The sequence below is a fragment of the Choloepus didactylus genome, chromosome 4 (genome assembly GCF_015220235.1).
Source record: "Choloepus didactylus isolate mChoDid1 chromosome 4, mChoDid1.pri, whole genome shotgun sequence".
Lineage (NCBI taxonomy): Eukaryota > Metazoa > Chordata > Mammalia > Pilosa > Megalonychidae > Choloepus > Choloepus didactylus.
This window is the reverse complement of record NC_051310.1, coordinates 32689394-32705245: the sequence shown is the minus strand read 5'-3', so window position 1 is coordinate 32705245 and position 15852 is coordinate 32689394. Positions and strand designations below refer to the sequence as shown.

General features: G+C 48.1%; 1 protein-coding gene across 1 annotated transcript in view; it reads left to right on the top strand.

Annotated features, from left to right (window-relative positions):
* Window positions 1-15852, top strand: part of TMEM63C (transmembrane protein 63C) — a 75597-nt gene that overhangs the window by 43750 nt on the left and 15995 nt on the right. The window contains exons 8-16 of the mRNA XM_037832219.1: window positions 4880-5022; window positions 6445-6493; window positions 8271-8382; window positions 10278-10351; window positions 10968-11048; window positions 11152-11275; window positions 12028-12161; window positions 13584-13706; window positions 14212-14365. Coding sequence (XP_037688147.1) covers window positions 4880-5022; window positions 6445-6493; window positions 8271-8382; window positions 10278-10351; window positions 10968-11048; window positions 11152-11275; window positions 12028-12161; window positions 13584-13706; window positions 14212-14365 — 994 coding nt within the window. The remainder of the gene's footprint in view (window positions 1-4879; window positions 5023-6444; window positions 6494-8270; window positions 8383-10277; window positions 10352-10967; window positions 11049-11151; window positions 11276-12027; window positions 12162-13583; window positions 13707-14211; window positions 14366-15852) is intronic.

Sequence of the window (15852 nt, the reverse complement as noted above, 5' to 3'; positions counted from 1 at the left end):
AGACATCAGTAAAGTCAACCAACCTTTGGCTAGACTGACAAAGAAAAAAAGAAAGAGGATACAAATAACTAAAATCAGAAATGAAAGAGGGAACATTACCAACAACATCACAGAAATGAAAAGGATTAAAGCAGATGCTGTGAACAACTGTATACCAACAAATTAGATGATTTAGATAAAATGGACAAATTCTTAGAAACATACAGCCTACACTGACTCAAGAAGAAATAGGAATTCTCAACAGATCAATAACAAGATTGAACCAGTGGTCAAAACCTCCCAACAAAGAAAAGTCCAGGGCCAGATGGTTTCACTGGTAAATTTTACTAAACATTCCAAGAAGAATTACCACCAATCCCGCTCAAACTCTTCTAAAAGTTGAAGAGCAAGGAACACTCCCTAATTCATTCTATGAGGGCAACATCACCCTAATACCAAAGCCAGATAAAGATACAACAAGGAAAGTACATTACAGGCCAATATTCCTAATGAATATAGGTGCAAAAACCCTCAACAAAATACTAGCAAACTGAATCCAACAGCACCTTAAATGAATTGTACACCATGATCAATTGGGATTTGTCCCAGGCATGCAAGTGTTGTTCAAAATAAGAAAATAAATCAATGCAATACACCACATTAATAGAATGAATGGGGGAAAACCACATGATCATCTCAATTGCTGCAGAAAAGGCATTTGACAAAATACAGTGCCTCTGCTTGATAAAAATACTTAGAAAATTAGAAATAGAAAAAATTTTCTCAACATGATAAAGGGCATATATGAAGAACCCACAGCTAACATCTAACCATGTTATGGCCACTTTAATATGTACTTCCTTTGTTCTGCTCACTCTGGGCTTAGTTTGTGCTTTTTTCTAAATTGTCCGGTTGTAAAGTTAGGTCTTTGGTTTGAGATCCTTCTTCTTTTTAAATGTAAGCATTAGAGCTATCAATTTCCCTTTCAGCACTGCCTTTGCTGCATCCCATAATTCTTGGTATGTTGTGTTTTCATTTTCATTCATCTCAAGATATTTCCTAATTTCTTCTGTGACTCATTGGTTAAGAGCTAACATATCTGCGGGTATTCTATGGTGAAAGACTGAACACTTTCTCTCTAAGAGCAGGAGGAAAACAAGTATGCCCATTGTTGCCACGGTTATTCAACATTGTACTGGAATTTCCAGCCCAAGCAATAAGGCAAGGAAAATAAATAAAAGGCATGTAAATTGGAAAGGAAGAAACAAAACTTTCCCTATTTGCAGATGATATGATCCTATATATAAAAAATTCTGAAAAATCCACAACAAAGCTTCTAGAGCTAATAAATGAATTCTGCAAAGTGGCAGGGTATGAAGTCAATATGCAAAAAATCAGTAGTGTTTCTATACACTTAGTAATGAACAATCTGAAGAGGAAATCAAGAAAAAAATCCATCTACAATAGCAATTAAAAGAGTCAAATATCTAGGAATAAATCTGATGATGTAGAGAACTAGTATGCAGAAAACTACAAAACATTACTAAAAGAAGTCAAAGGAAACCTAAATAAATGGAAGGACATTCCGTGTTCATGGACTGGAAGACTAAATATTTTTAAGATGTCAGTTCCACCCAAAGCAATTTACAGGTTCAACAAATGCCAATCAAATTCCAACAGCCTTCTTCACAGAAATGTTAATGCCAAACATCAAATTTGTATGGAAGTTGGTAAAGGACCCTGAATAGAAAAACCCATCTTGAGAAAGAACAAAATTGGAGGGCTCACACTTCCCAATTTTAAAATGTATTACAAAGCCATCATAATCAAAACAGCATGGTACTGGCCCAAGGGCAGACATATAGACCAATGGAATCTAATTGAGAGTTCAGAAATAAACTCTCACCCCAACAGCCAATTGATTTTTGACAAAGGTGCCAAGTCCACTCAATGGGGGAAAGAATAGTCTCTTCAACAAATGGTGCTGGGAAAACTAGATATCCATATGCAAAAGAATGAAGGTGAACCCCTACCTCAAACCATATACAAAACTGAAAACTCAAAATAGATTAAAGAGCTCAATATAATAACCAAAGCTATAAAATTCCTGGAAGAAAACATAGGGAAGCATATTCAGGTCCTTGGGTTAGTCAATGGCTTTTTAGACTTTACACCAAAAGCATGAGCAACAAAAGAAAATATAGGTAAATGGGACTTCATCAAAATTAAAAACTTCTGTGATGAAGGACTTCATCATGAAAGAAATAAGTCAACCTACAAAATGGGAGAAAATATTAGGAAACCATATATCCAGTAAAAGTTTAAAAGGGTTTAATATCCAAAATGTATAAGGAAATCCTTCAACTCAGGAACAAAAAGACCAACAACTCAATTTAAAAATGGGCAAAGACTGGAATAGACATTTCTCCAAATAAACATATGAAAAGATGCTCAACATCACCAACTATTAGGGAAATACAAATCCAGCCATGATGAGATACAGTTTCACACCCACTAGAATGGCTACTATTTTTAAAACTGAAAATAGCAAGTGTTAGAGAGGATGTGGAGAAATAGGAACCCAGGTGTTTTGTGGGTGGGAATGTAAAATAGTGCAGCCAGAATGGAAAACAGTTTAGTGGTATTTCAGAAAGTTAAGTACAGAATTACCATATGACCCGGGAAACCTACTTTTAGGTATACACCCCAAATAACTGAAAGCAGCGACTCGAAAGGAGATTTGCACACCAATGTTCATAGTGGTATTAGTCACTGTTACTAAAAGGTGAAAGCAACCCATCAACAGATGAATGGATAAACAAAATGTGGTCTATACATACAATGGAATAGTATTCAGCTGGAGAAAGGAATGGTGTTCTGAAACATGCAGCAACATGGTGAACCTTGAAGACATCATGTTGAATGAAATAAGCCGGACATGAAAGGACAAATACTGTACGATCTCACTGATATGAAATAATTAGAATAAATAAATCCATAGAGCCAGAAACTAGAATACAGGCTGCCAAGGGCCAAGATGAGGGTGGGGAATGAGGAGCTAATGCTTAATTGGTACAGAGTTCCTACTGGGGATGATGGAAAAGTTTGGTAATAGATGGTGGTGATGATAGCACAACATTGAGAATGTAGTTAACGCTACTGAATGATATGTTTGAATGTGATTAAAAGGAAATTTTAGGCTGTATATATGTTACTAGAATAAAAAAATTTAAAAAACCCATAGGACTGTACAACACAAATAGTGAACTCAAATGTAAACTATGGGCTATGATCAACAGTGTAACTATAATCATTGCTTCAGTTGTAAAGTGTTAATAATAGGAGGGGTATATGGGAACTCTGTATTTTTTGCGTGATTTTTCTGTAAATTGCATCTTCCTATTAAAAAATAAATTACTTAGTAAAAAAGAAAGCAATACATTTGATGTCCCTAAGTAAAATTAGAACAAGAAATAAAGGAAATTAACCTTAATTGTCATTGCCTTAGGTTTGATGAGAATTGTAGGTGAATTATTTTCTACTCTTTTGTATTTTCCAAAGTTACTATAAACAAGCATATGTTGCTTTAAAATTTCTTATTGAAGTATAATGCACATACAGAAAAGCTCATAAAAGTAAATATAAGGCTCAATTATCAAAAAGAAAACTTATGCACATACCATTCAGATTGAGAATTGGAACATTTGCCAGCACTCCAGAAGCCCTCCTCTGGCTTCCTCCAAATCCCTATTCCCTCTTCTGTTCCCACGGGTAATCAGTATCCTGACTTCTAACTCTATAGTTTGGTATCGCCTATTTTTTAATTTTATATATAGAATCATACAATATGTGTTGTTTTGCACCTGGTGTCTTTAACTCAAATTGTTTTTGTGAGGTTCAGCTATGGGTCCTTCATTTTTATCAGTGTGTAGTGTTCTATCATCTTTATCTATATCCATCTATATAGAGAGTGAGAGAGATAAATGATAGGTTGATAGGTGGATGATAGGTAGCTAGCTAGATACAGATATCACAGTTTATATGTCCATTCTACTGTTGATAGGTTCTTTCTAGTTTGAGGCTATTACAAATAACACATCTATGTACATGTCTCTCTTTTTTTTTATTGAGATTGTTCACATACCATACAGTTATCCAAAGATCCAAAGTGATGTACTTGTGTCTCTTGATGCATACGTGCATGTATTTCTGTTAGTATAAACCTAGGAGTGAATTGCTGGGTCATAGGCTGTGCATAGATCCAATTTCAGTATATAATACCAGTTGTTATCCAAAGTGGCTGTGTGAGTGTACACACCAAGGATTGTAGGAGAGCTCCCAATGCCCCACACACTTGAGACACCTGGTATGGACCGAGTTTTTAGCTTTAGACAATCTGGCAGTGTGGAGTGAGATATCATTGTGGTTTTCAGGTATTCCTTTTTAGTTTAAGAATTTAAAGAAACAACTTTTTTTTTGCAGGGGAGATAGAATGAATCTTGGTATCACTAGTGCTTTGCCTGGTGCCTGCACCATAGCAAGCACTGAAAAAAATGTTTGAAGAAGTAATAAAAGAAAGAATGAATGCTTGATTGTAAGAGTGCTTCTGGCTTGCTAAGTGTTTAATTGTAACAGAACCTCTATCTTTGATATGCCTGTGGAGTTTAGTTAAATATGTTTCAGGCATAAGAGACCTTGAGAAGAAGAAGAGACCTTGAGAAGAAGAGTGATAATTCTACATTCTAAAAATTAATTCTCATTTTTAAAAATTCTGATTTAAAAAAAATAACTTTGGGAAGAATGGTAATCTCCCCTACCTTTTGTCTATCTCCCTCCCTCCAACTTAACCTGTGGCCACACCAACTGCTGAGAAGTAGCCTTTCTTGTGCATCTCTTCCAGGAATGAAGAGTTGATTGACAAGTGTGGAGATGATGCTCGCATCTACATGATGTTCCAGTACCATCTCATCATCTTTATCCTCATCCTCTGCATCCCCTCCTTGGGCATCGTCTTGCCCATCAACTACATTGGAACTGTTCTGGGTAAGCAGAGCTCTATAGGGGACCTCAGACCACTAGATCTAAGGGGCAGCCTGGTAGGGGGGTCAGAGCTTAGGTCTTGGGAATCTAGAACTCTGGATTTTAATCCACCTCTGATAGTAATCATGTGACCTCCAGCAAGCCATGCTTCAGTTCTTTCACTGGAGATGATACCTATTTGTCACATGGTTGAAGATGCTTGACCCAGGGCCTGGCACATTGCAGGCATAAAGTATTCATTCAGTGTGAAGGTGGATGTTTATTCAAGTCCACACCTGTACCTGGCCAGGTGTTCATGGAGGGTCTTGTGTGACATGTGGCCCACTGCAAAGACCTCTAAACCTTAATTCCCCCAAATCCACACCACTGGATACAGGGCAGACTTTGTCTCCGAGGACTTCTACCCACATTCATTATCACGGATAAAAATCCTTTTGACAAAATAACATCATGGATGAGGGCATGGGCTTCAAAGACAGAAAAATCAGGCTATGAATCTTGGCTCCACAACTTTTGCCCACATCTGCTCCCCAGTAAACACTTTTGTCCAGTTGAGCAAATGATTTAATCTTATACTCTGCAATTTGAGCTTGCAAAGCCTCACTTTCCTCGGCTGTCATGGGGATTGGGAAATAATGCATGTCGAGTGCCTAGCACAGCACCTGACATAGTAAGTGCCCAGTGAATTGCAGCCAGCATTTCAAATAGAATTATGAAGACAGAGCTGTGTGAAGACTGGGCAATACAGTTGTGTAGGAGAGCATCTGAATCACACAGGTGGCACCCAGCTCTACAGAGATACCTGCTTCCTCTCTGTTCCTCTTACGCCAGAGGTAAACTTTAATTAATTCAACATAGTGTATTAAATGCCTGGGCACCAAATTTCACAGCCAGAGTAAATAACTTTTGAGTCCTGTGTTTCCAGATTCTCCTCTCAAGAGCTAGTGTATTGGCAATGGAAATATAATGCAGGATTTTTAGACACATTTCAGCAAACCTGGGGATGTCTAAACCAACAAACTAAAATACTTAGCCAGAAGCAGTTACAGAGTTTGAATGAACCAGCACCACATTTTCTGGAGTTTTGAGTTCTTGTGACCATTGCCAGGGGTAACAATGTTGCTAATTTCATCATTCCGCTGCTGGTTTAGAGACCCACCAGGCGTCTGCTCTGTGACAGTCACGCACTGGGGATGCCACACGAAGACTAGCTTTACAGCCAAGGAGCCCCAGCCAGTAGTTCCAGGCAGAAGAAGAGGCCTCTGCTATTTTTGTTGGAAACTGGGGATAAGCCCTGGGGAACTAGAAGGAAGAGCAGGATGTAGATAAGCGTCTCTAGACCCCAGGAATTCAGGAACCTTGAATTCTGGTGCCCACAGCTACCAAGGAGCCAGGCTCAAACTCGTCAACTTTCTTCTCTTTCAGACCAGAATAGTCACTTTGGTCGGACCACCATTGTCAATGTCTCCACAGAGTAGGTACCTGGTCTTCTTACCTCCCACTCTGCTGGCGGGGAGCACTGGTGGGGGGAGATGGACCAATGTTCTGGTCCCTAATGTGTCTGTTCTTAATGCTTTTCTGATAAGAAAGGTCTGGTGTCCTAGGAATCTAGAACCTGAGCGGGATGCCGGAGTTGTGTCAGCTTGGTGGGGCAGGACTCTTGTTGCCTCCGTGTACCTGTCTCTGTAATGGGCAGAATTACCCAAACTGGCCACTCCTGGGGACTTGGAGAGATGGTTCTATTTGCTTAGTATATCCAGCTTCTGAGAGACCAGGAGCCTGTACCAAATAGAGGTTTAATGTATTGTTTCTCTACCCATCAATAGGTTCAAGTCACCCTTCGTATGATTTAGTGAAAAATGAACCTCCCAATCCTCCCCCTTTGATTCCCATAGCAGAAGGTCTGAGGAGTCACAGGACTTGAGTTTATGCCTCACCTCTGCCATTAACTGGCCCTCTCTGAGCTTAATCCCTATCTATTGGGGATTTGGGGGACTGTTGGACATGCTCTCTAAGCCCCTTCCAGCTCTCACTGTCCAGGAGCCTGTGGAATTGAGCATCAAGTAGCCAACCTGATTAGTGACCAAGTCAATTTATACTGAGCAAAATGTGGTCCTACTGTGAGAGCACAGACCCACTAAGGGTCTTGGCCAGGGTGGGTTGACTTCCTGACTAAGCAGAAGTGATCCCCAGCAGGTAGAGGCTCATATACTCCTGCTCTACCTTTCCTCTCCCCACCCCCAGCCCTTCTGCCCCCCGCTTCCTTGTCATCCATACTTGGGAAATGCTGTTCTTGGCCAAAATTCTAAAATCAGCAGAATGGGTCCATGGTGTCCTCCCAATCCCCACCCCCTTTCAGCCAACTTCCCCCTCTCTGTGGTGCTGCCAACACCAGAGCAGAGCTCTCAGCTTCTCCCCAGGCTTTGGTCACTGGTTTAAGGTGCCTACATCTTCCCACAAGAAGCAAATTCTAATACAGCAGCAAAAAAAAAAAAACAAAAAAAAAAAACACTTCAATATCTGTAAATCCATACTAGCCAAGAGCTGGAAAATTCCTTAGAGACTACCATGTAGTCTTGCCCCTTCAGAAAACTGAGGATCAAGACCTCTAGCTAGATGTGAAATGTCAGGCTCTGGGACAAGGGGTGGTGGAGACATTTTAAAGCAAGGTGGATTTCCTCTTCCCAAACCACACCAAGTAATGTGAGGGCTCCATCTCTGAACAGAAATCCTAGCCAGCCTCGGGGTGACATTGTGTGAGCCGAAAGCAGGGCTAACAAGCATGGCATGGGTGGTACAATGCTTCTCACCCTAGACGAGGCATTGCTCATCAGCCGGGCCACCTCCCTGCCGGGCCCGCATGTGACACAGGGGTGAACAATCTAAGTGCTTTGGCAGCCCCCAGCTTCACCTCCCAGCCCTGCCACTGCTAGGAGTGACATTGGTCAGGTCACCTCCCAACTCTGGCCCTCAGTGCCTTGTGGATAAAATGAAAATAATCCAAGTACCACCTCCACATGGTTCTGCAAGTCTCATGGGAAAATGCTTGTAAAGTGCTTAGTTCCCTGCTGGGTGTCTGGCACTCAGTAAGCACTCAGTAAATGTTAGTCTTCGTTAACCAGACAGGACGCCCCTTCTCACCACGGCCATCCCCTTCCAAGGTGCCTGAGTGTCTGCACTCCCAGAGGGTGGGCTCTATGGACCCTGAGAACCACAGCAGAGACTGACTCGCCCCTGCTTCTCTTCCCCAGGAGGAGCAAGGTCCTGTGGCTATACAACTGCTTCTGCTTCATCTACTTCATCACCAACCTCCTCTTCATGGCTCATCACTGCTTGGGGTTTGTACCCAAGACAAACCAAAAGGTGAGTAAGTGAAAAGAGCTGTCGTAGCTACTCCCTCCCCGTGGGAGCCCCTCTCCAGCTGGGCTGGTCCACTTCCATCCTTCAGAGACATCCCAGCTTGGCACATTCCTGCACACCTGGGGAGAGGTGGGGGGGTCTCACCTGAGCCAGGCAAGCTTCCTGCCCTTAGCCCTGGTGAGTCGTCATCTGGCACACCCTGGCACAGCTGTCCCAGTTGTTAAACTAGTGAAACACTTCCAAACTGGCTGGTAAATACCTGCTGCCAAGGTGCCCCCACCGCTGTACCCTTCCTGCCCCCAGCCTCTCTCCAAGGACCCCTGGACCTCCCCACTATCCAGAAACTAAAGGGTTAACCAACACTGGTCCAGCTGGGACCTCCAGGCACTCACCCCAATGGGTCAGTGCCCCCTGCTGAACTGCTGGGGAACACTCTGGGCCAGCCTATGTCTTAGCCCTGCCCAGCCCGCTCTGCCCAGGCCCCAGCAGCCGTGTCACTCTCCCACCGTCTCTCTGAGGGCAGAGACCCCATGCCCTGTCCCTCGCATATCCCCATTGTCTTGATTTGGGTTCCCCCCAAAACAGTCCCGGAGACCAGAATTTGAGTAAAATTAAGTTTATCGGGGAGGTGATCCCAGAAAAGACCAATAGGGTAGTGAGATTTAACAAGCAACTTGCCACAGAGGCAGCTGGAGCCCCATCCCACTGGGGAACTCTCCATGTCAGTGCAGAACATGCAACCTAGAATTTTCGGGGGTATTTTCCCATGAACTCCCTGTCCATTGTTGGTTGAGGCTTTTAGGGGCTTTGACTCTTTGCCACTTTTGGCTTGCTCTGCACACAGGTTGCGTTTGCTCCTAGAGCCAAGGGAAAGCACTTGGGGTGAGTCCCAGTGGCTGGAACTGAGCAGCAGCCTTGGGTGTGGATAGGCAGTGCTGGGGGGCATGGGTGGGCAGCCATAGCCTGCTGCCTGCCCGGACTGTGCAGGGCTCAGGACAAGGGGCTCGCCATCCTTGGCCAGTCCTCAGCTTCTCAAAGGATCAGTAGGGTGGGCTCAGCTCCCTTGGAGGCTGTCCTTCCAAAAGGACTGACTCACTTCAAATCACCCCAGAACGCAGATCCACATACCCCGAGAAGTACCCCCAAATGCTTTGGACTGCCAGGCACAGTGGCTTGGGCCTCTTTGGCCAGTCTGGACTTGGCTACTTCAGCCTTCCTTATTGTCACCAGAAGCTTCTGCCAGGAATCCCCATCTCCTGCAAGCAGTTTTCCTGATGGTCACCCTGAAGGTGATGGCTCAGGAAGACATTTCCCCCTCACGGAATAAAATATGAATTTTAGGGAGGCTGCCCCACCCCCTCCCCAGAGTCCTGCTCACCTTTCCAACCCCACCCCCACCCCCAGTCAAATGTTAGGGATTTCCCTAGTGATGTGGGGCTTTGCACTGGAGCAGAGGGAGCTGCCCTTAAAAGTTGCAGGGAGACCAGGAATTATTTATGGGGCTCAGTGGGTAGCAAGAAGGCAGCTCTTTCTAGCCATGGAGCTTTGACCCTCCAGCCCGGCCCTGTCTGCAGCCTCTGACTCTTCCTGCTTGCCCGGAGCTGTTCACAGCTGGAGGCCCACAGCTGGAGCACAGAACACGCACAGGCACAGTTTCCCAGCCTGCAGGTTCCCCCAGCCTGCCGACCTCCGGGCTACCTGGCTCGGCCGCAATGCCACAGGCCAGGGAAGCTGGCACTCGGCTGACTCAGCGAGGAGGCCACAGGTGCCAGGCAGCCTGGTGTGAGTGGAAGGCCTGCTGCCGAGGGGCTCTGGGCCGCCAGCCACCTGCGCCGTAGCCGTCCTGCTCGATAGACCCAGCCTTGCTCAGTCTTTCTCCATTTGCCCTCCCCACCTAGGTCACACGGACACTGATGATCACCTATGTCCCCAAGGATATCCAAGATCCAGAAATCATCAGTAGACACTTCCAGTAAGTGGGGTTGGGGTGGGCTAAGGCCTGTGTTGCCTCCTGGATTCTTGTGTGGGTTGTGAGTTGGCCCAAGATGGTGGGACTGGAGAGGCCCCAGGTGGTGGCCCTCCCTGGACTCAGCTCAGGATCAGCCTTCCAGAATGAGGAAGAATGTTGGGGATGGGGCAGGGCTTCTGAAGTCAGGGGTTATCTGCACTGCATGGGTGTGATGTGGGTGAGGCTAATTCTCCTTTCCCTCATCAGTCCAACTGCTGACCCTGGGGAGCCCCTGGACCACAGCTAACCCTAGAACAGGTCATCTTGAGACATCTGCTGTGACCCCAAGGTCCAAGCTCCAGGGACACCCTTCACTGAGCCAATTATCTTTCCATGAGCCGTTCTTACCTCGGTCCCCCGTGGTCTGAGCTGTGCCCCCTGGCCCTGTTCTGGGTCACCTGGGAAGGATGTAACAACTCTCCAGTCATCAGGGATCAACCCCTGAAGTTTGGCCTTAGGAGCAAGGGGTGGATTCTCCCATCCCGAGAACCAGGGACCCCAGACAGCGGAGCAGCCACCTGTGGGGCTGGAGCACTCTGCAGCCCACAGGCTGGCTCAGCATCCGTGTTTGTGGCTGCAGTGAGGCCTATCCAGGGTGCGAAGTGACCAGAGTCCACTTCTGCTATGACGTAAGGACCCTGATCGAATTGGACGACCAGAGGTGAGGCCACAGCGGGGCCTGGGTGGGGGGAGAAGGGTGTGTGTGGCTCTGCCGGCCCATGACCGGAAGGAGGAGCCTTCACAGGGCTGCCCGCCACCGACAGGCGCCACGCAATGCGCGGCCGGCTCTACTACACCGCCAAGGCTAAGAAGAATGGGAAAGTGATGATCAAGACTCACCCCTGCTCCCGCCTGTGCTTCTGCGAGTGCTGGACCTGCTTTAAGAAGGTAACTGGCATGGGCATGGGGGGAGGCAGCAAAGGAGGGGCTGCGTCACTGGGGCTCTCGGCTCTGTCCAGGGCTCTGGGTGACGCCCCTTGTCTGCACCCTCAGGACCCAGGCCTGCCCGCCCAGCCCTGCTGCGGCCCCCGGCTCCCCTCCTTTCCCCTCCATCCCATTCTGCCTCCAAGGATGTACAGGCACTAAAGCCTTGTTTGGGGGGACCCCCAGAGGAGTCAGGGGAGGTGCTTGCTCTTGCCCCCTTCTGGTGCTGAATGGGAAGACCAGAGAGAACACAACAGGCTGCAACAGGCTGCCAGACCTCGGGCTTGCAGAGATAGGATGGGAATGTTCGAAGGCAACAGGCTACATCGTATCACCCAACCAACCCCTGTGACTAGAAGAGGCCTCAAGACTTGAATTCTGTCCAGTGCAGAAAAAGTCATCCCCCTTTCCTGAAAATGCTGCAAACACATTCTGTCTTGGTCTACCCCAAGTCCGAAAACACCCTCTTCCCCCCAGCCATGCCTTACTTTCCCCAGATATAACAGCAGGGAGTTAGTTGCAGAGCCATGGGCTTTTTCTGTTTTAGAGTTGGGACCTCAGATCCCACGTGGGATCCTGAGCTCTTTGCCAGGCAGCCAAGGGACCCAGGGAAGGGCCAGAGGCCTCCTGGGCTGCTGAGTGGAGGGGCTCTGTGTCCAGGTGAGGCCTTCAGAGGGTCTGTCCTCTCCAGCTCTGAGGGCCATGTCTCGCCCTAGGTAGATGCAGAGCAGTATTATAGTGAGCTGGAGGAGCAGCTGACGGATGAGTTTAACGCCGAGCTCAACCGCGTTCGGCTGAAGCGTCTGGACCTGATCTTTGTCACCTTCCAGGATGCCAGGATGGCAAAGCAGTGAGTGCCAGGGCTGGTGGCTGGCCGTGCCCAGCCCAGCCCCAAGGGTGGGCTTCTGCTTCTCTGACCCCCTCCTCTTTCACCCCCATTCCAGCCAAGGGAGGCAGAGATAGAGACTTCTCCCTTCAACCCCTCCATGGTAGTCACCGACAGCCACCATCTTGCTTTCTACAGCATAGCTGTTACTGTTTCCCCCAACTCTCAGGACTCAGCTTATTTCCAGGGATGCCTTGGCCCTGGGCTCCCCATTTCCTTATGTCCTTGCCTCAGCACAGGGGGGTTGGTCAGCGTAGCCTTTGACCTTTTAGTTACTCCCCAGGTCCTTGACAAGACAATGTCCATCTCCTCCCTCACTGCACACCCACACTCCCTCTTCTCACTCAAGTGTCAGAATCAGCGTGGAGAAGCCCCGACGGCCCTTTCTTCTTTCTTGCTGCGGGTCTCCCCTAATTCACAGCCTTACGCCTCCTCTTCCTTCTGTCCCAGGCTCCGGCAGCCCCACCTTGGCAGGGAGGGCATTGGGTCTACTCTGGAATGTTCTGGAAGTTCCTTAGGATTGCATCAAATAGATGGGAGCACCAGAATCAGTCTCTTGAAGATGGTGGGGGGTAGGGTTCTCTCTCTTGGGGAGCCCGACCCTTCCTAACACTTAGTCCTTGCCCACCCCAATCCTACAAAGGAAGAGTGGGGCAACCTAGATTTTAGTCACAATTGTGAGCAGTTCTGCAAGTCACTTATACTCTCAAACTTCTTATCTGTCTTTTGGTTACTGATACCTGCCCTTTCCACCTCCCAGAGGGTTAAAAAGTGATATGCGCTCTCTTTAGTGTGTGTTACATCCAGCAATACACCTACGTAAGACAGTGCTGTTCATTTTCCAAGACCGAGGTCGACTATATCAGATGTGTGAGTTAGGAGGCAAAGATGCAGCTGTCGTGCCAGCACCTTGCACCTGTTTGGTTGCATCTTTGGGCACCTCAATTTAGTAATCTGTGCTATTGGGATTTTATTAATCACCAATTAGCACAGTGCCAGGCACTCAGAAAGAACTCAATAATTGGTAGCTATTGATATTAAGAGAAGGCTAAATTAGTACCTTCCTTTGGACCTCAAGGGGTCATTGAAAGAGCATGTTGTCCACATGTTGTCACTGCTGGATAAGGGAAAATGCACTAGCTAAGAACCATGTGGTACCCCCCCCCCGCCTTCCTGGGCAGTCTGGACACCTCCTAGTGCCCCCTTTCCTCCAGCTGCCCCTCACTCAGGTACTGGGAGACATATCCAAGGTTTTAGGGGTCCCCAGGAAGCGTACAAGCCTTCACCTGTGGGACAGCCATAGTGGCCTGGTACCCAGACATGACCCTCCTTAGCCCCGTCCTCACCCCCAGACTACTCTGTCCTCCTGCTCTCCCATTCCTGCAGCATCCTGGAGGATTACAAGTACGTTCAGTGTGCTGTGCGACCGTATCAATCCTCGGTGACCACGATTGTCAAATCCTACCGCTGGAGGGTCACCCTTGCCCCACACCCCAAAGACATTATTTGGTAAGCCCCCTCTGCCCTCCCCTCTCTTTTGAGTGCCTCCGAGCCTGAAGAAGGCAACAGGTTAGGGGACAGAATAGGGGCCTTCTCTGCCCACTTCACTGGCTCCATGGGGACTAAGTCCAGTGCTGTCTAAACACAGCCCCCTCTGGGTCCCACGAGGGCTGTGTGCCCCGGCTCCGCGGCTCAGCCTAGCTCCCAACTCACCCTCCCTGCAGGCATAGAAGGCGCCCAACCCTCGGGGAAAAGGTCTTTCCTGCAGAAAGATCTCAGATGGTTTTTTCCTCTCTATGGAATGTATTCGGATCCCATGGACAGGGTGCCCTTGGGGGAAGGTGCAAGGGCCCTCTGCCCCTTCGCAGGTCCAGACCCAGAGCACCGAGTCAGACCAGGGGAGCCCCGGGGAGGGGGAGGCAGCTGCTTGCAGGGAATGGGCCTGCACACGGGCTTTCTGTGAGGGCTGGGATCCAGGGTCCTTAGTGCACCTCCCTCTTCCATCCCTCCCCAGGAAACATCTGTCCGTCCACCGCTTCTTTTGGTGGGCCCGCTTTATCTTGATCAACACCTTCCTCTTCATCCTCTTCTTCTTCCTCACCACGCCCGCCATCATCATGAACACCATCGACATGTACAACGTCACCCGCCCCATCGAGAATCTGCAGGTGACTCCCCCACAGGGCAGGCCCGGGGGCCCCAGGGGGTGAGGGAAGAACTGAGGCAGGACAGATGGGCAACCTGGGACGAGGCTGCAGAGCCCCCTCCCCACGCTGACCTTGTCAGTGGTGGGCAGCCCTTCCTCTGCTATCGAGGGGATGAGGCTGGGTTGTTCCCCATCATGGGGACTTGAGCTGGAGAGGAAAGGGAGGGTGGGGGAGCTGTGGTGGCTTCTTGGGTGAGTTGGGGGGTCTGGGAGGACCCCGGACCAGCTAGAGGTGGGGGCACCAAGCTGGGCAGAGCGTGCAGCTGGGGGTGAGGCCAGAGTGAATGTTTTTCTCCCCGAGTTCTCTGGGGTGGGGTGTCCCCTGTTTGAGGGGCAGGTCGAGGGTGGGGAAGGGTGAAGTGGGCTCCAACACAGCCACCCGAGAGCAGCAAATCCCCAGCCTCGTCTCCCCTTCCCTCATCGCCAGACACCCCCACTGCAGGCGGGGAGCCCTCAGCCCTGTTGGGCCCATCTCTGAATTCAGAGGCTGTCTTCTGCTGACCATTTCCAGATATTGTAGCATCCAGGGTTTCTGTCTGGGGTGATGAAAGAGTTTCAGTTACATATGGGTGATGGCAACAGAATATTGTAAATATAATTAATGCCACTGAAGTATACATTTAAGATGGTTAAAATGGCTAATTTTGTGCTACCTATGTTATCACAATAATTTTTTTAAAATTCTGTAGCCTCAAGGCTAGAAGTCCCCTCCTTCCATATTATCCCCATCCCTATTCCCAACACACCACACACACAACACTCACATACATCACACACAAAACACCACACACATACGCACCATGCACACACAACCTACACACACCATAAACACAAGGCACATCACACACACAACACACATACATACATATACCACACACACACCTACAAACTACACATACACCACGCACATATCACACACGCACACCGCACACATACACACACACACATATGCCACACGCCACATATATACACAACACACACAGCACACACATAACACACACACCATACACCACACACAACACAACACATACACACCACACACACAACCCATACACACTCACCGACACATCACCCACACACATCACGCATAGCACCACACACACACATCATGTACCACACAAACATAACACACCACACACACACACACAGCTGAAGCCACAGCACTTCTGCTCTGTTTTGTCCCCTTTGTCCACCTCCCCTTCACAATCGGCCCTAGGCAGCAGGCTTGCTGGGATGGGACGGCAAGGGTGACATCGCAGTAAGGGACAGAGTCATTCTGTGATCTGTGAGACCTGGGAGACAGCAGCAGGCTCAGGCTGTGCTGGAAGACATGGTGCCCAGGCTGCCCCTTCAGGGGCCTCTGCCCCTTGGGGACCCTTCAGGAAGGCCCTTGAGAAAGGCCAGGCCTGCTCCAGACTTGGGCTGGAGGAGAAGCGGCCTGGGGAAAGG